Genomic DNA, 22,679 nt, shown 5'->3' with positions numbered 1-22,679 from the left:
GGGGGTCAGGGCCACCTCCGTGGCCTTGGACGAAGCAGCCAGGGGAGGATGATAGGCTGCCCGGCACCTCTCCGGGTCTTGGAGCCCCAGGCGGGGGACGCTTTGCCCCTTCCCTTGGCTGCTGCAGGGCTGGGACTGCAACGGGGGCCCAGGTGATCCCGGCACGGGCGCCCCAGCCCAGCCGAGCAGCCGGCACCCCCGGCCTGTCTCCGCCAGTGGAGAGAGGGCAAGGACACGGGGCCTGGAGAAGACTGGTTTATTAGCACGTGGCTGAACGGGACAGCGAACCCCCCACCCCAAACACCTGAAGGGTCCCCCCACTGCCAGCTCTGAGGACTGTCCAGGCACCAGCCTCTGCCAGGGGGCTCCAGCCCCGCGCGACCCTACAATAAACAAGCCGGTGCGTGCAGCGGCACCTGTGCTACCCACGCGCGTCCCACCCCCAGCCCGGGGCACCAGGCACGGCCGGCAGCACGTGCCGGCGGGCAGAGGGGGCCAAAGCTCTCCGGTCCAGCAGCAGGATGGGCCCGGGGTGGCCGGGATGGGGGAGACGGCGCAGCCGAGCCCCCGGGGTGCTGTGGGTCCCCGCTGGGGTGCAGTGCAGCGCCCTGTGGCACGGCGCCTGCCCAGTATCCCCGCCGGCACCCTCGGGGCAGACGCTCCCGGGGCCTCGAGGTGAGTCCCGGGGCCGAGGGGGTGGGCAGACCCCCTCCACAGGGAGCCTCCGAGCCTCCTTCCACAGCCCTGATGCGGCCCGGGGCATAGCCAGGGCCACGCGAGAGGCTCCCGAGTCGGGCAAGCCAGTGGTGCTTCGTGGCGTCTTCGGAGCGAGCATCAGTCAATGCCTGCAAGGCGGGAGAGCGTATGGGGCCGTGAGCCACAGCAGGCACAGGGCCAACCGGGACCCCCTTGGCACAGCCCTCCATCTCGCCCCAGCGGCCACAGGGGCAGCGCAGGGGCGCGAGGGCTTCAGCTCCAGCCGTGGCCACCAGCCTGGGGGGTAGGAGCAGGAGCTGGCCCCAGGGGCACGTCCCCGGCACGGGGGCAGCAAGGGGAAAGCAGAGGGGCAATGCCCCCAGGAGCGGGCACCCAGCCCCATCCTGCCCCACAGAGGGGGCACACGGGGATCAGCCCCCAAAACAGTGCCCACACACTCTGTGTAACAGCTCTGCCCCAGTGACAGACAGCGGCTTACACCAGCGCTGCCCCACGCCTCCGCCGGGACCTCGGGGGCAGCACCCTCTCTCTGGGGCCAGCACCCAGCTGGCCTCCCCTTGCCCCACGGTGGGCGCAGGCAGGGCTGGTTCAGATGGGGGGGTGCATGTGGGGCCCGAGGGAGGGGGCAGGCGTTCTGCGGCCCCGAGCAGCGCCTACCTGAAGTGGAGAGAAATGGAGGGTGCAACTGGAGAAAGCCGGAGCATCGTGGGCTAAGAGTTAAGAGCATCAATACCTGCGGGTGTGAGCACGAGGGCCTGGAGGATGTCGGAGAGGGAGACAATGCCCCGCGGGTACCGGTTCTCGTCCACCAGCACCAGACGATGGACCTGCAGGCGCAGCCAGAGCATCAGAGCCGAGCTGAGGCGGTGGGATGGGGACAGGGACGGGGACGGGGATGGGGACGGCACTGCGGTGCAGGAGGGATGCGCCCTGTGCCACTCACCTGCTCCTCGGCAATGCGGTCGATGATGTCCTCCATGGTTTCATGGGGGTAGCAGATCAGGACCCCCTCCAGGCAGATGCTGCGCTGCCGCAGGGCCTCCCGCACACTGATGTCCAGGTTGTTGTAGGTCTTCTGGGCTGCCAGGTGCTGCGGGAGGGGAGGCCGCACTCAGCACCCTGCTGTGCCCGCAACAGGGTCCACCGGTACCAACAACAATGCTGCCCTGGCACCGAGCAGGGCACGAGTCCGGCAGCAGTCGGAGCGGCAGGATGGGTGTGCACGGGACCGATGCACAAGGGCACATCGCGTCTCTGTGCATGGGACATGTTCCTGGCCCGCGCATCTCTCCGTGGGGCAGGTGTGCACAGTGTGTGCGCGTCTGCGTAGATGAGAGGTGCACGTGGTGTGTGCACACCTGCACGCAGGCAAGCACAGGTGTGACCGCGTGTGGAAAAGATGCACACAGGCATGTGCGTGCCTCTGAGACCGCGACACAAGTGCACTGGTCTCCGCGCACGGGACCGATGTGCACGGCCCACACGCACACGCGGTGTGAGCCCCCCAGCCAGATGCATGCAAAGGGCTGCCCACACGCGCCTGTCTCTGGCGCACCCCTATTCTCCCCCACTCATGCTGCCACGTGTGTGCGAAGATGGGTAAACGCGCGCTACTCACAATGACGTCAAACCTTGAGTAGAGGCCGACCACTTGCCCTGCAAAGAGACATGAGCACAGGGTCACGGTGGCTCGGGAGGGCCCCGGCTGACGTGCCCCCTCCAGAGCCCTGGGACAGCAGAACGGGGGACGGGGGGCTGCTGGCGTCCCACCCTGAGCCCAGAGGTCCCACGTGAGATGGGACAGGGAGGAAGAGTCTGCTGATGGGGACGGGGCAGGAGCCCCAGGCAGGGGGAGAAGGGGGCCGCCGGGCCCCCCCCCAGGTACCTGCGTCGTTGACAACCGGCAGTGCGGAGACGCGGCGGTCCACAAAGATCTCCAGTGCGGCATAGATGGGGGCAGACTCGGGCACGACGGCCACATCGCGGAAGGTGCCGACACACAGCTCCTGCACCGTCTTCTTCAGGAAGTGCGGCTTGGGGATGGTGGAGCCCTGCAGCAGGGCGGGCCAGTGGGCAGAGCCCCTGCGGCACACCAAGCCGGCCGCCCGCCACCCCAGCATGCACCCAACGTGCTGCATGCGCGCACTGTGCGTGCACATGCCATGCGTGCATGGTCTGGTGCACGGGCTGTGCACGCTCACACCCAGTCGATGCACCCGCAGAGAACCTCACTGTGCACACTGGTGCTCCGTGCATGCTCGCATCCAGCGGGTGCACACACTGATACACTCGTGTGCATGCACACGCTGCATGTGCACACGCACATGCCACATACACGCACTCCGCTGTGCACACCCCCAGCCCAGTACAGGCACACCCCACATGCACACCCCACACCCAGGCACACCCCCACGGAGTGTGGGTCCCTGAGGCAGGGGCCCACCGCATGCCTGTGGGCCCCGTACAGACCCCCCCCGGCCCCATTCGCCCCCGCACTCACGAAGATGTGGAGGAACTTGAGGATGCGCTTGTGAGTGAGGATGTGCAGGACGTTCCCCGAGACAGGCTCGATCACAGGCAGCCGGTGGATTTTGTGCTTGATGAGGGAGTAGACAGCGTCGAAGAGGCTGCAGGCGACAGGGCCACCGTGGGCAGGGGGACACGGCTGTGCCCAGAACCTCCCCAGCATCCCAGGCACCCCCCCAACAGGGTTGCCGCTCCCCGCTCCTACACCCCCTGCAGCCACCAGCAGCTGGGGCACCCGGGCTCCTGGGCTCCTTTCCCCCTGCTTCTGCCATGCTGGAGCCAGCCCCAGGAAGGGGCAGCCTCAACGCCGAGGCCCCAGGGATGCAACGAGCAGGTGGGGAGCTTCGGACTCACCTATCGCTCGGGGAGATGTGGACCAGTGGCTTGAAGGAGCCTTGCAGATACACCTCTGGGAAGGGAGAGAGGTGGGAGCAGGGGCACCCGCAGGGCTGTGCCCACCAGCAGCAGGGTTCAATTGCACCCCCCAAACATCACCTACAGCCCCTCCGTGCAGCCGCACGCCCCTGTGACCCATCGTCTCGCACCCCCCAGCACCCACCACCACGCCGAGCATGATGTCCCCAGCCCCGACATCCCCTTGTACCTCTCCACGTCTCGATCTTGTGCTCCTCCACCTCGTAGATCTGCACCTGAGGGCAGCGAGAGGCTCCATCACACTGGCAGCTGCGGGGCTCTGGGAGGGTGCAGCGAGCCCTGGGTGCTGCCCCTTCACTGGCCACCCCACCCCATCTCCCTGAGTGTGGGGTTCAGGGCTCGGGGACCTCTTGGGTGCCAGGCACAGGGGGCACTGCACCCACCTCCACCCAGGCAGCATCAGAGCAGATGCACCACTGGGCCCTTCCCCGGCATACTGCAGGGTGCAGTGGCCGATGCCAGGCACAGGGTGGGCTCAGAGCACCCCCAGGGTGCAAAAGTCAGCCCCGAGGGGAAAATAGGAGATGCGGGTCCCCAGGAACCTGGGCCGGGGACAGACCCATCCCTGACCGAGGGCTGGCTCTGCCCCATGCCCACCCTGGCAACCCCACCCTCCCCAGCACCCCGTGCCCCCGTGCCAGGCTCACCAGGGGCGAGCGGTAGTAGCGGTGCAGGATGTTGATGAAGTCAGTGATGGTGAGCATCCCTGCGGAGACGCGTGGGGCTGGCACTGCCGCCGGGGCAGCCGCAGCCCTGCGGTGATGCCCTGGGGCCCCCTGAGCTGCCGGGCAGGGGAAGGGGCGGCAAGGCGCTCCCGGCACTCACCCACGAAGCTCTGCATCTTGCTGTCCCAGAGCGGGGCTGCCCGCACCCCGTTGGCCACCAGCGCCACAAAGGCCTTCTTGATCTGCCGGCAGAGCAGAGAGGGGCATCGGGGTTCCCCAAACCTGCTCTTCCCCCATCCCCGCTGACCCTCGGATGCCGCGGTGCCCCACGGCCTCACCTCCAGGGTGGTGTCAAAGACGACGAGCTTGCAGCTGGTGGGGATGGCGTCGTAGCAGCAGTGGCTCCTCATGAAGTGCATGTAGACCTCGGCGTCGGGGCTCTGAAACTCACTGTCCGGGCCCGGCCCCAGCCCCAGCATCTCGATGCCCAGCGTGAAGGTGATGGGCCTCGTGCCCCTCCACCTGTCCTCGTCCTCTTCCTCCTCCTCCTTGGTGCATGGCGCCTCCAGAAACCCTGCAGCTGGACCTGCCCCAGCCCTGGGTGGTGAGCTGAGCTGCCAGGTCTCAGCAGAGGGCACCAAGGGGATGCTGTGGGGGGAGATGCTGTCCCCACCGCCCTGGCTGGCAGAGCTCTCCTGTGCCTCAGTCCCCAGGGCCAGGGATTGCACATGGCACAGCAGTTCTCCAGCTATAGGGCCTGGGGGACATGGGGAGCAGCTAGGCGGGAGCTCGGGAGTGGGGTAACAAGTGGCACCGGCAGGGCTGCATGGGGGACACGGGTGGCCCGAGGCTGGACACACACACCACACACAGGAGCATCCTGCCGGGATGGGCACGGCTCACCTCCCGCCTGCTACCCACCTTCCTCCTCTGGGCGGGCATCAGCATTCAGCAGCGACATCTGAGGGTCACACAGAGCAGGGGATCAGCAGGAGCCAGCCCCCCCTCTCCTCCACCCCAGGGTGGTGCTCGCACCCGTCCCGCTGGCTCAACACCCCCTTCCACAGGGCCAAGCCATGACAGTCCCCACGGGGCCAAAGCCCCCAGCCTGGGCCAGCCCCAGCCAGCCCGGCACCCCGGAGCTTGGCCCTGGATGCCTGGGTCCTCTCTTTGCCGTCTCAGCCCAGCAGGTCCCGCAGCAGCTCCAAGCCCTTCCTCTCCCTCCCCTGGCCCCAAGGTGTAAATCCCGGTGCTGATTCCTCCTGCCCTTCGCTGGCCTGGCCCACCCAAGCAGGGCAGGCGATGCCAGGCACCTGGCCAGCCCCACCTGCCACCTGGGCACCGGGTCTGCCTGGTCCCGCACCGGGGAGCCCCTGCAGTGGCAGCGCTGGTGGCACCAGGCGGAGGGATGGCCGTGCGGTGAGCGGCTGGCCCCGTGTCCCCCTGGGCTCCCCGGACACGCTGCCAGCACGCGCTGCAGCAGCAGCAGCCCCAGACCGCAAACCCACCGGCAGGACCAGTGTTTACAAGCAGCCCTGCCCAAAGGCAGCCCCACGGACCACTCCACCAGGGAGCCGAACCCCCCCGCAGAAAGGAGGGGACCCGGCGATAACACCCCCCACTCCCCGGCCGTTCCCGTGGGGCTGGGGCAAGCCAGCGAAGGGGGAGGTGCACAGGTCAGGCCATGCTCCAGACCCTCGTCCCCAGGGCCGCCTGGCTGCAGGAAGGGGGCCGCCAGCCCCCTGAGCCCCCCACCCAGGGGTACCCACGTCCCCATGAGGGGGGCTGCTGAGCCGGGCCCCCCTGTCCCTGCGGTACCTGGGGAGCAGTGGGGCTCGGGAGCTGCTCCATGCCGACTGCAGGGCAGTGCTGCTATTCTGGGCCAGCGGCTGCTCCGGGGCCTGGCAGATAGGGTGTCAGTGAGCAATGCCAGCCATGTCCCCGCCACCGCCGGGGGGGGGCCGCTGGGCTGCCGCGCCTGCAGCCGCCGCCGTGCCGCCCCAGACCACAGCCCCTGCTGGGGGCGGCGGCCTGGGGGGACAGCAGTGGCTCTGGGGATGCGGGGGGTGATGGACAGAAAACCTGCCCTTCGCAGAACCCTTTCCTCCACAGGCAGCACTCAGCACCTCGCAGGATGCAGCCCTGCATGCTCAGATGCTGCTGGGGCCTGGACCACACTGCCCCCCACCCTGCCTGCCCCCAGGGATGCCAGCAGGAATGGAGATGGGGGCTATCATACCCTCACCGCCCTCAGGGGTGCGGGAGGAGGGCAGGCCCCTGTCCCAGGCTGGGAGCAGCCACAGCAGCTGAGGACAGGGGGACAGCTCAGCCCAGACCCTGGTCCCTTTGCCCCTGGGGTCCCACATCCCCAGCGCCACCCCTGAGTCCTCTTTGGTTCAGCCCTTCCCCACGGTGTCATGTTGGGGGGGATCTCATTGCCAGTGGGGAACCTCTTTCCTCGCCCCGCTGGGCCACCGCCTCCCACCCTCTGCTTGCTCCCGGCTCCGTTTCTATTTCAGGAAGGTTCAAATAACCCCTTGGCTGGCTGCCGTGCCAGGCCAGGAGCCGCCGTGGGCGTGCGGGCCTGTGGCCGCTGGTCCTGCCCATGGGGAGCCCAGGGACACAGTGGCTCCGGCTGACCACGGGGACGGCTGCAGCCCAGCCCACAGGGGGGCTGCAGGGTCCCCAGGTCACAGGGCAGCAAGTGGGAGATGCTGTTCAACTTATTCCTCAGTAACCCAGATGAAGGGACAGAGCGTGCCCTCGGCAAGTCTGCTGACGATACCAAACTGGGAGCAGTGGCTGATACACCAGAGGGCTGAGCTGCCTTTCAGAGAGACCTGGACAGGCTGGACAGCTGGGCGGAGAGGAACCTCATGAAGTTCAGCAAAGGCAAGTGCAGGGTCCTGCACCTAGGGAGGAATAACCCCATGCACCAGGACAGGCTGGGGACTGACCTGCTGGAGAGCAGCTCTGTGGATAAGGACCTGGGGGTCCTGGTGGACAACAAGTTAACCTTGAGGCAGCAATGTGCCTTGGTGGCCAAGAAGGCCAGTGGTATCCTGGGGTGCATTAGGAAGTGTTGCCAGCAGGTCAAGGGAGGTGATCCACCCCCTCTACTCAGCCCTGGTGAGGCCACATCTGGAGTGCTGTGCCCAATTCTGAGCTCCCCAGTACAAGAGAGACATGGCACTACTGGAGAGAGTCCAGCGTAGGGCTACAAAGATGATTAGGGGACTGGAGCATCTCTCTTGCGAGGAAAGGCTGAGAGAGCTGGGCCTGTTTTGCCTGGAGAAGAGAAGACTGAGAGGGGATCTTATCAACATATACAGCTACCTAAAGGGAGGGTGTCAAGAGGATGGGGCCAGACTATTTTCAGTGATGCCCAGCAACAAGACAAGAAGCAATGGGCACAAACTGAAACACAGCAAGTTCCATCTGAATATGGGGAAAAACTTCTTTGCTGTGAGGGTGACAGAGCACTGGAGCAGGTTGCCCAGAGAGGCTGTGGAATCTCCTTCTCCAGAGATATTCAAAACCCGCCTGGACGCGATCCTGTGCAACATGTTCTAGGTGACCCTGCTTGAGCAGCGGGGTTGGATGAGATGATCTCCAGAGGTCCCTTCCAACCTCAACCACTCTGTGACCCTGCCAGGCCAGGCCAGGGTTTAAATCACAGTTGACAGCTTCCCAAAATACACGCTGATTGCAAGAAGGGAGGGGGGAACCAGCCCCAAGCACCCAGCCAAGGATAAGAGGGGCAAAGCCCCCGCCTCAAGAGGGTGGGGTGCAGGGAGGAAGAGGAGGGATGAAGACAGGGGGCTGGGCAGCAGCATCAGGGCATGGCTAGGCCCAGGGCAGCACAAAGGCACAGCAAGTGGCCCAGTCCTGCCTGGCACTTGCCATGCAGCAATGCAGGGGGTGCGATGGGGACAGACTGCTTAGTGCAGCTGTAAGAGACAGCCACTGAGCCAGGGCCGCCTGGCTCCGGCCCGGCTACCAAAGGGGTGCTGGCAGCAGGGAAGGGAGCATGCCTCTCCCCTTTCGTCCTCGCACCCCGGCAGCTATTTTAGGGTGCTGGAGAGAAGCCGAAGAGCAATGAGATTGTCACCAAGGAGACTGGAGAAACAGACCGAGCTGCAGGCAGTGGGGGGGCTGCGCAGAGAGAAGGGCTTTCTGCGAGCCGAAGTGCCAGGGGAGCAGCGCTCAGCACCCTGCCTGGCACCAGGCCAGAGCAACCCCTTCCCCTGAGGGGGGACAGCCCAGCCTCGGGGAGACAAGATACAGCTCCGTGGGCCAGAACCTGCACCAGCCAGCTGGGAGCCGAGCACCTGGGACCGGGGCACTTCCCCTAGAGCAGGGAAGGATTTACAAATCAGGGAAGGGAGAGGCATCCTCCGAGTGCCTCTCCCAGCCCCAGGCACACCTCGTTCCTCCCCCTGCCCAGGCTTTGAGGTGCCCAGGAGCTGGGACTAAAGCCTTCCCCAGCCTGCAGAGCAGGGCACACATCTTGCAGCACTGCCTCTCACTGTGCTGCCCGAGCTCATGCCTGCCTCAGCCCTCACAGCCCTGGGGGAAGGAAAAGCCCCAGACCAAGCCCGGCGGGGCAAGCTCATGCAGACTTTGGTTAAGCACTGCCAGCAGAGGCAGACTGGCACTGGGATACAAGGCAGACCCCAGAGCCAAGCTGCAACACCAGGAGCTGCTCTCTTAACTGGGGGGGAGGGGGGGATGGGGAATATCATCAGGCCACAGCCCTGCTTACCTGACACCCAGCTCAGGGCAGGATGGAGGAGGAGCCCTCACTGATCCAGAGGGAAAGGCTAGGGGGTGGCACAAACCCTGCCTACACCTGAGCCTGACAGAGCATGGGGGGGAGCTGAGCTGCCCCCTGTACCCAAACGCACCAGGGAAATGCAGCAAGGCCAAGTCCATGGGAACAGCTGAGAGTGCTAAACTTTAATGGAGATCCTTGAGAAACAAAGGGAAAACGGAGATCAGAGCCCACAAGAATAGCACCAGCCTATGGCGCCTGTGCACACATTGCAGGGTTACGCAGCAGAGCCAAGAGCCTTGAGAGGATGCTCCCTCCCTGGCAGCTGTACTGGCCCCACTACAGATGGTGGCCACACTGGTATTTGTGGCCTCTTTCTGCAGGCGAGCAGTGGTGACGTGTGAGCCTGCGGCTTTCTTCAGGCCCCGAGGCTGGGGGAGGGCAGCAGGGAAGGATCTTGGCACAGGCTTTCTGGAAAGACAAAACAGCTCAGTTAAAAGTCTCAAACCCTGCTACCCTCAGAGGAGCCAAGCGGTGGCAGGAGAACCAGGGTGCTTTTTTCTCCTGGGGCTGCCAGTCTCTCCCCTGGGGCCAGGCTGCAGTGAGGCCAGAGAAGATTCAGCTCCGCTGGGCTCCCAGCGGCTCAGGACTAGTGCACAGTGACACAGGCAAGCAAGGGCTTGGCCTGTGCTGGTGGGGAAAGGGAAGGCCAGGCTGACTCTAAGCTCAGCCAGCTCCCACACAGCAAAGAAGCTGCCACCACGTCAGGCTTTAACAAAAGCCTAAGACAAAGGCCAGACAAACCAGACTTCCCCAGGCTTCGCCATCTGGAGATTTCTTCTGTTTTAAAAATCTGAAGCTAAACAGCTCTCCCCTTTGCCCAGTAAAACATCCCTCTCTAAAAACAGCCCACAAGCAAGTGTGCAGTGCAAGGGGCTCCCACAGTCCTTGGTCTCTGGAGCCAGCTCCTGTCTCTTCCTTTGAGGTAGGTTCAGGTGTCCCCAAGGAGGGACGGTGGCTGCCTAATCATATCACCAGGGTAGCGTCTGAGAGGCAGCCAGCAGGTTTCCGGCCAGCTCCATCAGTGCACTTGTTGAGAGGTAAACCCTGCATAGGGCTGGGCTCCAGGCTTCTTGTGGGGTCCTCATCATCTCTTGAGGGGAGGAGTTTGCTGCAGGAGAAAGGAGACCCCATGCTACTTAGGGACAGTGAAAAGGATCAAAAGGGGCATGGTGCACTCACCTGTGGTACCATCACCCACAGGCTCAGAAAACTGGACTGCCAGGCTCCCCTATGCCATCCCCCTCCCAGGCAGCACCAATCACCCCAACAGACGTCCAAGACAGTGAGGGGACCTTAGGGCGAGAGGCTGATCTCCCTGGCTATACATAAAGCCAACTGCATCCTGTCCCAGGCACAAGAGCAGGGATCCCCTTCCCCTTAACACCAGAGATCAGTGGTGTGCCTGTCCTCCACTTTAGCCCAGACAGCTGCCTGCACAGAGATGGAGGATGACGGTTCATCTGAGTGAGCCAGCAGAGCCTATTTTGCAGTCCAGCTTTGCTTAGGGAAGCTGGCAAGGTGCAGCAGCCCAGCAGGCCTCGCTGCTCTCCCAGCCCCATGCTGGAGGAGAGTCTCACGAGAGCCCCTGCTCATTGCTGGCCACGTTAGAGCCCACAGAGGTGCTACAGGTCCCCCTGGGGAATATCTTGTCTGCATGTCCTGCCTATGACAGCTCCTCTCCAAACATCACCCAGTCCAGCTGTTCTCCCTGCAGCCTCACTCCAACAAATGCTGGGCACACAGTGCCAAGGAGACAGGCCCAGTCCTGTAGACACCTCGCCAACCCTACCGCTTGGCTATCCAGAAAGCAGAGGCTCAGACCCCATAAGCCAACCTGTTCCTCTCCTTCTAAAGAAAGCTGCTTTCCTTGGTGCCTATTCTCCCTCACACCACCAGTCCTAAAGCTACACTGTAAACATCATACACATCACAGCCAGTGAAAACTCACCCCAGTCTGCCCAGTTCCAGTTTGCTGAAGCCATTTGATTGAACATTGCTTTTCTGGAGGAAGAAAGACTTCGGCAACGACCACTGCAGGAGGAAAGACAATCAAGTGGCTACCCAAGTTCCTGACACACAGCAAAAACCCTCACTCCGCTGTGCTCCAAGCAGGCTGGGCTCTGCTATAGGCTGCCCTAGTGCTCTTGAGCTTAAACTGCCCTCACACCACCATGCATCGTCACTGCCACCAGTCTGTCTGTTCCTAGAATAGCAAACACAGCAGTCTCTACTCTCTGCTTAATGAGTCCCTCTCTTGCAAGTGGGAGCAGTGCATCTTGAGGTCGAACAAGTGGGTTTCTTTCACTGCATGAGCCTGTTCTAAGGCACGGGAGTGACAGACAGATTGTTCCCTCACAGAGGGAAATATAGGGCAGATCAGATTCTAAATATCTGGGGCTGTGCCCAGCATACCCAAGGATATTCAGATGCAAAGTACTTGCAGATCTGATTTACTGGGTGGACTTCACACTGGAGAGAGACAGAGAAGTGTGGGTTTTCCCAGACCCCTGGAGGCCCTGGCACAGAGGGAAGAACAGCACAAACACAGGTAGGACAGGAGTCACAGGAAATGAGACAAGCACAAAAGCATGTCTGAATCATGACAACCCAGAGAGCTACAGGCCCTCCCTGCCTGCCCCTGAGCCAGGAACCCCCCAGGACAGTGGGGCATCTGTCAACAGGAAGCTTGTGCTTCCCGCTCCCCCTCTTTAACAGACTTCAGAGCAGGCAAAGAACAACCTCTCTCTAGCTCACCCACAGCCAAACTCACCATCTGGGCCAAATCCATCCCTGCCCCAGTGTGGTATCCTTTGACACACCAGTTCCTCAATAGCTCCAGACCTGGGAAGTGGCAAAACAGACAAGAAACAAGAATGAAGGACAAAATCTGCGGAGAGTTGAGTCCTCCCAGCCTAGGGCACACAAGAACACCGCACAGGAGGGAAGTGACCATGCAGCATGTGCCATGCCTTAACTACTTGAACACGTGGCCTGGGCCCCAGCAAACACAGGGTAAATTAAGGCCATTCACCTTTTGTACAAGTAAACACCACTGAACATCAGCACGTGGTCTGCCGTGGCACCCGTCTTGCTCCCAAAAAGCCAGACGCGCTGTGAGGCAAGCTCAGCTACATAGGGAAACTGGGGCAACACAGGATTTGCCAATTTATACCAGACTGTCTGTCCTCTTGAGCCTGATGCCTGCCAACAGGAGCAGCCGATTTGGGCTGCTCTGGAGGAATTTTCTACAGTGCAAATGTAGAGCAGCTTTGTTGTCATCAGCCTCTTTCCTATAGGAGAGCAGCTCAGGTACCCTTTTCCCTGCACCTATGAACTGCAGCATCTCAGTACACCGTCTCCTCTCTGCACTTGATCCATCCAGGCCACATGAACACACACAGGTCTCAACACGGCCTGTGCAGTCTGGGCTGAGACCTGGTCTCCATCGGTCTCCATCCCTGGCAGCGAGCAAGGCTGGCACAGACTGAGTTCCCTGACAATGCACACAGATGCCCAGGCTGTGTGGTTGGAAGGGGCCATCCCTCAGGATGGTCTCCACACACAAGACGTGCTGCTCCAGAGCACACAGAGGTCACTCTGAGGCATAGGCATGTGTCTAGCTGCACTGAACAGCCTCCATTTCCTCCAAGGCCTGCTCCACCTCCTGCTAGCTGTCTCCAGTACAACCAAGCTCCCTGCCATCTACTAACTAGGTGATTTTGAGAAATACAGGACTACTGCCTTCCCTTTTTCTTTTTAAAGATCCTTAAAGCCACAGCACAAGCTAAGTTGCCTTGAGATTTAAGAACTAGCAAAGCAAGGGCCAGGAACTTGATGCTGTCCAGCTGGGGTTACTGTGGTTTTGCGATACGATACCAATCCTGGCTATAGGAGGAATCCTTGTTGTCCAAACTGTTTCTCTTTGACCTTTCAGCAAGCCCCAGGACCCTGGAAAAACTCCATGTCTTGGGGGCTGAGCGGAGCAGGGCAGCCTTACCCCAGCTCTATGCATCAGACAGCATTTTGCACCTTGCTGGCCAGGGAGAAGTGATGACTGTATGAAACACGCAAATGGAAAGGACACAGGAAGACTGAGTTTTGCTCAGAGGTGAAAAGCAGCACCAGGTTGGGGCAATTCTGCTTTCCAGGCTAGATCACTGAACCAAGTTCCCAGCTTTAGCAGCGAAGCTCAGGGCGGCACTTCAGTGAGGATGATGACAAGATCTTTCCTCCAGCTGACAGGAGAGGATCCAGCAAAGGTATTAGCGAGATGAAGGACAGACACGCACTGACAGTGCAGCTGGAGAGGGCTAAGAGGCTACTATATCTCTGTGAAAGACGATTACTGACCCCTTTCGCATTTGCTTAAACAGCGGTGAGAAGTGACAAAAGCGTTTTCTCCACTCTGTTTTAAAGTCAGGCTAGGAGCACACATACGGCCAGCTCAGTAGAGAGTCAGCGCCTTCAGAAACCTTTCCATCTAGATCAGATGTGTGATAGAGAGCTCCAGGCTACAGTCTCTTTCTTTTCAAGTTCTCTAACACCTCGCACTAGGCCTCTGCTAGTTCTTTCTTGCAAAACAGCCTCTCCAGCTGCCCTGACAGAGGCAACTCTGAGCAAGAAGGAATTAGTCTGGCCCAGTTAAGCGTCATTAAAGGACTGTTCTTACTGAATCAGAGCCGTCCAGGAAAGGTGGAGGTGACAGCTAAATTCCTACTGCTTAGGAAAAAACCTCCTTTATCCTTTGTGCACACACTTTTTCATAGACTAGAAAGCAACAGGACACCAGGCAACAGGCCCAATTTTCCCTTTACTTCACAACATACCTTTAAGGAACAAACCCAATGACTCAAGCATTTTCTCCCTTTAAAGAGGGCAGAGATATGCAATAAAGGCCAGATTTACAGGTTCAAGGCAGAGTCCAGCCTGCTTCAGGTGGGGACCAGAAATGCCTAGGACACCTGCAAGTGCTTGCGCTGAGTAAACAGGGGCAGTCAGCACCTGGTGATCAACTCGGAACAAGTTTTTCCTCACATGTGAAGCAGTTTGGGAGCAGAACATATTTTCTAAAGCTAGTGTAGTTCAGCACAGTTCACAAGACTCCCATGACTGCAGGCAGGCAGCCTGTCTGGCTCAGGTAACCATGCTAGGCTCTCGGTTACCTTTGTGTTTATTCAAGTAGTATTTGAGTTCCCACTGGGTCACCAGGATGTTGAAGTAACGAGGCTGTTCAAAGAAGCGCAGGTACCGCATGGAGATGTGGGTGGGGAACACCCGCTCAAACTGCCCGCGGCGGGAATACTCGTCCTCTGTCTCCACCAGGATGCGAACATCATCTGGGGTCAGGATGTCCAAGACAGAAGAATAAAAATCCTGCAGACAAGAGCATCCCCAGATCAGAAGTAGTGAACCATGCTTTGCCAATCCCCCTTCGCACCTCCTCAATCTCCGTACCCTTTCAGGCAGAGATGTTCGTGTGCCTGGGACCTTTGGGACACAGACAACACAGGGAGAAAAAAGAAGTTTAGGCTCAGTGGTGACATCCAGGCTGCACAGAGCTGAAGAGATCCCCAGCTCTGCAGCCCTACCTCCTACAGACACTGCCAGCTTGCACACAAGACAAGTGTCCCTGCTACCTTGCACAGAGTCAGCAGGCAAACACTATGAGAGTTGCACAGCATACAGACGAACAGGCGGTGCTCAGACCCTGTCTGGGGACCAGCGGGTAATGTGCCCCTCAGCATAGGTCCATTTCATAGCAAAGAGAAGCCAGAGCAGCAGCAGTTTAAGCAAACCTGTCTTATTTCTGACCATGTGTCTTGTAACCCACTGGAGCCCAAATGGTCCCCATCATCTGGCTGTCCCCAAAGGGGCACAATCTGAAAAGGAGCAAGGAATACACATATGGGACCGGTTGGGACAGTGGCTTGGCAGGATGGTGCAAGTATTAGAGGAGATGGTATCATACCTGGTCAGGTACCTTCTGTGTCAAGTAATATGCTCTCTTCATCTTCTCTGCTGTAAAAAGCTCAGAGGCTGGCTTGGGCTTCTCCTTCACAGCACTGCCCTGACTGAAGACATAAGAAGAGCCAGTAGAATATTTATGCAGACAAGGCAAAGTCCTGCCATGGCAGGGCTGTTCTCAGCAACTTCTGTGTGAGCACTGACACCCTCAGGAAGATGCTGTGGATAACAGAACACTTTCTCCAGGGATTTTGTTAATTTTGAGGTCAGTGAAGCACCCCCGGCCTTATACCTCAGCATAGGACTCCGGTGGGATGCAGGCAGGGGAAATGACAGGGCCCTAGCAGCCCCTCACTAAGACACTACAGCATTCCTTCATCCAAGAGGCGAAGGATCACCTCACACTCAGGTAGGAGGCAGAAAGGCCAAAGACACACCATGAACTAATATGGAGCACTTGAAGTCTGGTAGGATCTCAGATTTACATTCCCCCTGGAACACAGCCTTCTAAATCTAAACACAGGCCTGGATTCAGGACTAGGAAGGAGAGATCTGTTGGACCAAAAACTTCTTCTTGCCACATCCAAGAGCTCAAATTCAGCTCCAGCTCCATATGCTGCAGGAAATTCTGGACTTTTGTAAGATCTGACCAGCAACTGTCTAAACTGTTCTAAGCACTCAACTGAACCATTTTGGGATGCCAGAGTCTGGGAGATACTTGTCCAATACCTGTTAACATGTGTATCCACACAACTGAAGTTGTTCAGCTGATGCAAAAATAGTTAGTAATGTACAGCTCAAAATAGTGAAAGCAGATCCCCAGGGCTGTGCTGCATGGTGCTCAGGAAGCACACCAAAATCTACTAGAATTATGCCCATATTGGGGGGGGGGGGGGGGGGGGGGGGGAGGAAAAAAAAAAAAAAAAGAATCGCTTCATATCCTTTCTAGGACAGGAAATACTGTTAAGCAGGCTTTCCCTGGACACAGGAACTCCAGTAATGCATGATCTGAACCATGTTAAGGATCTGGTTAATCCCCAGCAGGTTCCTACGAGGACACCTGCCCTTCAGCACCTCTGTTGCAAGCTGCAAACAAGCGTGTGATCAAAGCGCCGCAGATGAGCTGGCGAGAACTCCCCAGGCTGGAACGGGCCCGCACTTGAGGCTTCTCCCTTTGCTGAGGGCACTGGGCAGGCAGATGGCAAGAGTCCCATCTGCCTACATGTCCGTACATCACCATGTGCTGATGCTCACCTCAACAAGCAGCCCGTTCAGTGAGCTACAGCCAGCAGCCACCCTACTGGAGGGAACAGGACTGGTTCCCCCTCCCCCCCACTGTCAGGTCTGAAACTGGTAAAAGCCCAAGCTGAGAACACAAACAGAGAAGCAACAGGGACCTTCCAGCAGTGCTCGGGTGGACAGTACTCAGGAATGAGCCATATGTAAGAAAAAGTCATGCTGGCTGCAAGTCAGCCTGTGCACACCCATAGCCATGTGTCTACAGCCTCTGGCACCCACAGTCCTGCCTAAGGAACAAGGACCTCTGTCCTTTGCAAAATAACAGTCACTCAACTTGCTCAAGGAGGCAAGAAGGCAACCCTGGGGGATGGGATAAGTGGATCCAGCCCCAACACAACCAGCCCTCCAACCACAGGGAGAGGCAGTGCGGCTCAGCATCGTATTAGTTCTGGCAGGGGGAAGAAGGAGAAGGAATGATGTGACTAACTGCAGAGCAAGCACATATGGCTCCGGCCTCTCTTCTAATTATGAACTCACAGATCTGGCACAATCCTTCTACCCTGAAGAAACTGCAGGAACCAGATACCCAGGCAATGATGCAAGTAAGTCCCTCAGACCCATAGCTAAAGTCCCAGCAAACACAGGCTCTCCACAGCACAGAAACCAGCATTTACTGTGCTGAAAACAACCCCCCAAAGGTAATCCTCAAGGGAAAAGCCCACCTTGCCCTGCTCCCCTGACAGAGAATTGGGCTGACCTGGGGGTAGAGCTGCTTCCAGTTCCTGGCCTTGAGGCTATACTGTCCATGCTGGGCAGTACGAAGCCAGCAAGGTTGAGGAGGTCCCGAATCATCTGGCCCTTGATGCTCACGTCCAGAGGGGAATTTGAGTGGAGGCTGCAGGAGAGAAGGATCACAGTGTGCTAGAGTGGAGCTGCTGAGCCCCACAGCACTGACATCACTCTGTGGGTTAATACCAACTGGGTACAAAACCCAAAGTGTCCCTCACCTCATGACAGACATTACAAACACGAGACAGTCAGAAAAATCCTGAAACAGCTCTTTGTATGGGGCTTCCCCACAAGAAACATTTCATTTCTTTTCCTCCTTCCAGAAGGTTACCAAAAATCAGCAAATCCAACTCCAGAGCCCCATCTGGGATCACAGCTCTGTGTCTGATTCATGCCCATCCACCCGTGCAGGTGGGAGAGGCTGTGCTCGCACACACCTCAGCTCCCAGCCCTGCCTGTGCACCGAGACTGGTGCACAAGGCATGGGAGCCACTGATCACTGCAGCCCAGGCAAAGAAGAAATCTCTGCCATCATCCATTTGTTATATGACACATCCCTCCTTGGCCTTCCTTTTTAACACACTCTTCCCTCATTCTAACTAGAATGTGCCCAACAAAGGTTTCCGAGTTGGGGAAAGATGTTGCTTTTGCAGCAGGGAGGACTTTGGCTCCTGCAATCTGCAGGGGGAGGCTTCAAAGCCCAGAGTCTTTCAGCACACAGTGCAGGGAACATCACAGGCCAAATTTGCTTTGTGGTAAAAGAAAGGCCATTATCCACCCTGCTCTGGCTCAGAGATAGATTTCGGAGCAGGAACTGCTTTACCTGGGGGAAATGTTGACCTCTAAGATCCAGGGCTTGAGGTTTTCATCCAGCATGATATCAAACCCAAACAGCTCATGGCAACAATATGGGCGCCGCACATACATCTTCACCAGGCTGTTCACATAGGGCTCAGATCTGCAAGCCAAGGAAGAAAGCTTGTTTCCAACTGCCAAACAACAGAGATCTGACTGTTCACAGCACATTGCTGGTTCTGAAAGCAAACGTGGCCACTTGCTGTGGGAACAGATGGGCGGAGAGGCCAATGCAAGCAGCGAGAGCTACTGCTGCATCGTATATGGATCCAGCATCAGATCCTGAGCACCCCCACCTGCAGCTGCCCGCAGCCTCTGGCTACAGGATCCACTTCTGAACACAAATTCTTCCAGCAGCAGGGAACCTTTCTTTCCCTTTCAGGCGCCCTGCCTAAGCAGTGGAGCGGGAGGCAAGCTGGGCAGAGGTGCTGGGTACTCTGCACCCTTGTACTGCAGGGCCCAGGAAATTTAAGGGCAAAGCAGCTTCTCAGCTGTTGATGCAGAAAAGGTCCCATCTCACAGAGCGAACACACACCCATGGGCCATTCAGCACTGGCAGAGTGAGACAAGCCCAACACAGCTAGATCAGGCTGTCCAAAGCTCCACCTAGAGCTAGGATCTTGACCCATTTCTATTTACCCCTTGCGGCTGCTGCAGCATGAGCTTAAGAAACTGAAAGAATGGAAGGATCTAGAGAGAAATACTGAGGCTGAGACAGGACTGGATAGACAGAGGTGCCAGGGTGCAATGCTGCAGCCAGGCAAAAGGGCAAAGGGTGGCAGGACTCACGCAATGATGGTTTTAATAACGATGTCTTTAATCTTCTCCCAGATAGTCTCACTGTTAATTCCCTTCTGGGTCAGGTAACTCCAGAGTGCTTTGAGAGCCCTGGGAGAGAGAAAGCAAAGGAGACAGCTTTGTAGCCCCTTGCTGCCCAGCACAGCACCGCTACAGGAGCAAAAACAGAGGGTGTCTTGACAAAGCTCTCCCCTGACAGCAAGCAAGGGTGCATCTCCCACCTTTTCCCAAGCACAGCCATCCTTCTGCCAATCCCCAACCCACTCAACTCCTGGCTGCTGGCCCCTGACCTTGCAGGGGCAAGCCACCAGAAACATAAATCTGTCCTAGACTTGTCCCAGCATTGGAGTATCAGGTCCCAAATTAGCACAAGCAGGGTATGTCAGCCCCAGATTTGCTCTTCCCCCACCCTCCGTGTCCTCAGCAAACCTCCTCCTTCTGCAAGCTTTCCCCATGAGCACTGCAAAGCAACTCAGCAGGAATCCATCAAGGCCCCCATAAATCTTTTATCTAGAACCATTTCAGTGAGGTTTGGGGGAAAGTGGAGGGAGGAAAAGAAATATCAGGAGAAAATAATGGTGGGGGGGGGGGAAGTGTCTCTGCTTTTATAGGAGTTTCCCACACCACACCAAGTGCTGCAAGCTGCCCTGACACCAAGCCAAGGATGCTCAGATGTTGCTCAAATGAGACCATGTGTCTAATGGCCAAGAATCCAAAGGTCACGCTTCCTGCATACAAGATGGAGTTGATTACAGCCACTCATCTTTAATGTGGGAGCAGCCAGCTTTGATTTCCCTGGCAATACTGAAAATCCACACAATCCCACCCCCATGGGATTTCAAGTGCCAGGGGACAGCAGACCTTTTCCAATATCCCAGTGGAGGAACAGACAACTGCACAGCAAGTCCAAGACATTGAAAGAAAGCCTATTACAGCAAACTACATTCTGCAGCCCTCTTTGAAGTGAAGTAGCCCAGCCGAAGGTCGATGAATTGAGAACTCTATCCCACACTATTTTTAAAAGAGTTCAGACACCACCACAGAATGACGGATAAGTGCCTGGGGATTTGGGCCAGTCCGCCAATAGACAGCAGGGAACAGAACCCCTGCAAGACTGCAGTCCTCTTCTGAGATAACTAGAAATAGCACTGCTGCTCCTCAGTGCTCTGTACCATTCACACCACTAGCATACAGATTACCAGTTCTGCACCAGAATTGTTGCTTTCTCTAGCTCCCTTGGGAAATCAGGAGTGAAATGGCAAGAAACTCCCATTTAGCCAGCTTATGTATCAGAATTGTCAATTAAAGTTCTAATACTGAAATCAGACTCAGGTTTAACCACATTCCATCAACTCCCAACTAGGGCAGGAGAACGAATGCACACAAGATGAGAGTAGAGTTTGAATCAGGGAACAGTACAAGCATAGGCAGGGTGGGATGCAACCAAGTAGTAATGGATGGGATGAGTCACAAGCCAGGGAGAAGCCAGAGCAGTCTCCAGGGTAAACCACAGAAGTGGCAGCTTCCCCAGGGTGACCTGGCCTGAGGCAGGGAACACAGGGGCCAGGGCTGCCTGCTGATCCATTGCAGTTGTGTGGGAGGTGCTGGTCTCCTGGCAGGCAAAGCAGGTTACCAGCAGGTAAACCTGAAGGTACCACCCACTGGACAGGGAAGATCTCCAGTGAGCCATGGGCAGAATCCAGATTCTACTGATGCTAACCTATGCAAAAGTCACTCTGCTCCCTCTGTGCCTCAGCTTCCCCATGCAGAAGCAGACAATACTGGAAGTACCTTCAACCTTTGGATAGAAGTACTGAAAAAGCAGCTGGCTTAACAATGACAAGACAGAGTTGGCCCTGTGCCCCGAAAGCCCCTGCAGTACCTACCATTTGTGTCCCTGACAAGCAGTCTCATCTGAGTTGGACTTGTACTCTGTATTCTTCTTGTTCACACTGTAGTTGGTCAAGTGCATGAACTTGTTGCTGAGGCTCTTCATCGAGGAGGAGTACCTGGAGGTGGTAAGAGGAGCACAAGCAGTCTGAGCTTGAACTAGTTGTCCCAAGGCCCACAAGGCAGGCAAAATTTCTGTTCTCATCTAGGACATTACCTCTCCTCTTGGCCACGCATAAGCCTTGCTGCCCTGCAGCTTTCCCCAGAGTGCCTGAAGCAAGGTGTCCCTCCATGATCTCTATCCCTGTTGGCCCAGAGCTAATGGGACAAAGCGTGAAGCATGCATGGAGCACACTGCCTTGGGGCAGAGGCATGCAATCTCCCCTCACAGCAGGTCTTTAAGAAAAGACCAAAACACCAGTGAGCAAAAGTGCTGACAGAACTGTAACAGCCCAAGGCAATGTATTTTATTACATCAACGGCCAACACTGGAAGAAACATGCCAGCTTCTGGTATGCCAGCTCTTACCCAGAATGAAGCACAGACGGCATATTTCAAGAATTGCTTTACATTGAGCTAATCTTGCTTTAAGAAAGGTGGATGAACTAAGTATCCTCTCACCTTCCTTTTCAACACTGCTTCCCAGAATACTCCCACATTTCCAAACTGCTTTCTCAGCAAGGAAGCTAGAGCTCCATATATGGAGGGACTGCCTCCCGCCCCAGCCTAGGCTACCAACACAGCGACACACAGCCCAGCACTGGGCAGCCCTCCTGCCGCCCAGCACTGCTCTCCTCACACAACCTACTTGCAGCTAGCAAAGCGAACCAATCCATCCTTGAACAGGTAGACCCTGAGGGGATCGTAGCAAGTGACATAAACGTAGATCCTCAGGTCAAATTTGCTCCCGCCAATGAGGTAGGGTTTGTGCAGATATCTGCAAATGGAATCAGGCAGCAGGAAAGGGTTACGATGCCTCTGTGCAGGAACATCTCTAGCCCCTCTGACAGAAGGCTTGGCACAAGCAGTGATCAATTCAAAGAACAGGCAAAGCCCTTTTGTACAGTGTTTCCAAGTAAAGAGCATCACAGTCTAAATGAGAGAGAGAGAGAAGCTTTCTCATATACAGGGGAGACCCTGCGGCACGTCAACAGTATTGCTTCCTGCTCAGTCCCATGTTGAAGAGATTTTTTTCCGGATCTGAGGCACGGAAGTTCTTCTACAAGACTGACTGCAAAATTCAGGAACATCTAAGGCATGCAGTGGGCCACAAACTCCCAGATGGTTTGGTTTAGTGAGCAGAAGCAGCTGGAAATATTCACCCAAATCACTTGATTATTCACCCCCTCCCTGATCCAAAAGAAGTTCATGATTTCCAATGGAAAAACCTTTCACTTACATAGGAAGGGGACAGAGAGAACAGGCAAACCAATACAGGAACTCCCAACCTGCCTAACACCAGGCAGTTTTTCCTGCCCTTACAAGATCTTCCCAGAAGGTAGCCACTAAAATCAAGATAAGCTATTTCATTTTTCTGCAAAAGAGAAACGAGATTCTGAACATCTTATTTAGGAAGACAAGAAAACCCTTTGACCAATTTCCATGCACGTGCAGGCTGTTCATATCCAAATTAGAACTGGACAGTAACAAATCTTTGCGAATTCCCACCTCTTCCCCTAGAACTTCTGCTTCCAATGTGATTGCAGGCACTGCAGAAAGTTCACTTGCCTCCAAAGATATCAAACCCCAGAATAAAAAGCAGTGGGAGAGGGATCACAGCAGAGCTGAAGTTGGATCACCTGCCAGACAGAAGCTGCTCCAGAAAGCCTGTGAAGCCAGCCTACGTGCTGTTTTGTACACGAGACCTCTAAAGTCTATGCAGAGATAGCAGCTCTTCTGTAACTCCAATTGCAGCTGATGGAACCAGACCTCTGACAGCAGTGTTACGCCCAGGCAACAGAGAA

At 57.2% G+C, this 22,679-nt stretch overlaps 2 protein-coding genes across 11 annotated transcripts in view; both read right to left on the bottom strand.

Annotated features, from left to right (window-relative positions):
• Window positions 1–241: 241 nt before the first annotated feature.
• PRKAG3 (protein kinase AMP-activated non-catalytic subunit gamma 3) lies at window positions 242–9,194 on the bottom strand. Its single transcript, XM_026095092.2, has 13 exons — window positions 6,162–9,194; window positions 5,265–5,304; window positions 4,682–4,929; window positions 4,504–4,585; window positions 4,326–4,384; window positions 3,848–3,893; window positions 3,598–3,652; window positions 3,218–3,344; window positions 2,603–2,768; window positions 2,336–2,373; window positions 1,661–1,807; window positions 1,375–1,544; window positions 242–845 (listed from the first exon to the last, which is right to left on the bottom strand). The coding sequence occupies exons 1-12, from the start codon at window positions 6,192–6,194 to the stop codon at window positions 1,428–1,430; spliced, it is 1,158 nt and encodes a 385-aa protein (XP_025950877.1). The 5' UTR covers window positions 6,195–9,194; the 3' UTR covers window positions 242–845; window positions 1,375–1,427.
• A 79-nt stretch (window positions 9,195–9,273) lies between these two features.
• The window catches only part of TTLL4 (tubulin tyrosine ligase like 4), a 30,620-nt gene continuing 17,214 nt past the window's right edge, over window positions 9,274–22,679 (bottom strand). For 4 of the 10 annotated variants that reach the window (XM_064514787.1, XM_064514790.1, XM_064514788.1 and 1 more), the window contains exons 10-21: window positions 21,524–21,652; window positions 20,712–20,834; window positions 18,817–18,915; window positions 17,996–18,130; window positions 17,141–17,278; window positions 15,149–15,251; window positions 14,976–15,059; window positions 14,635–14,667; window positions 14,343–14,553; window positions 11,951–12,021; window positions 11,129–11,211; window positions 9,274–9,588 (exon numbers count right to left, since the gene is read on the bottom strand). In XM_064514787.1, the coding sequence (XP_064370857.1) occupies window positions 9,303–9,588; window positions 11,129–11,211; window positions 11,951–12,021; window positions 14,343–14,553; window positions 14,635–14,667; window positions 14,976–15,059; window positions 15,149–15,251; window positions 17,141–17,278; window positions 17,996–18,130; window positions 18,817–18,915; window positions 20,712–20,834; window positions 21,524–21,652 (1,495 nt within the window). In that variant the 3' untranslated portion in view covers window positions 9,274–9,302. Of the gene's footprint in view, window positions 10,289–11,128; window positions 11,212–11,950; window positions 12,022–14,342; window positions 14,554–14,634; window positions 14,668–14,975; window positions 15,060–15,148; window positions 15,252–17,140; window positions 17,279–17,995; window positions 18,131–18,816; window positions 18,916–20,711; window positions 20,835–21,523; window positions 21,653–22,679 lie in introns of all 10 variants that reach the window. The other 6 variants (XM_026095031.2, XM_026095038.2, XM_064514792.1 and 3 more) reach the window with 5 other exon arrangements.

The sequence above is a fragment of the Dromaius novaehollandiae genome, chromosome 7 (assembly GCF_036370855.1).
Source record: "Dromaius novaehollandiae isolate bDroNov1 chromosome 7, bDroNov1.hap1, whole genome shotgun sequence".
Taxonomy (NCBI): domain Eukaryota; kingdom Metazoa; phylum Chordata; class Aves; order Casuariiformes; family Dromaiidae; genus Dromaius; species Dromaius novaehollandiae.
This window is presented reverse-complemented; position numbering and strand designations above follow the sequence as displayed.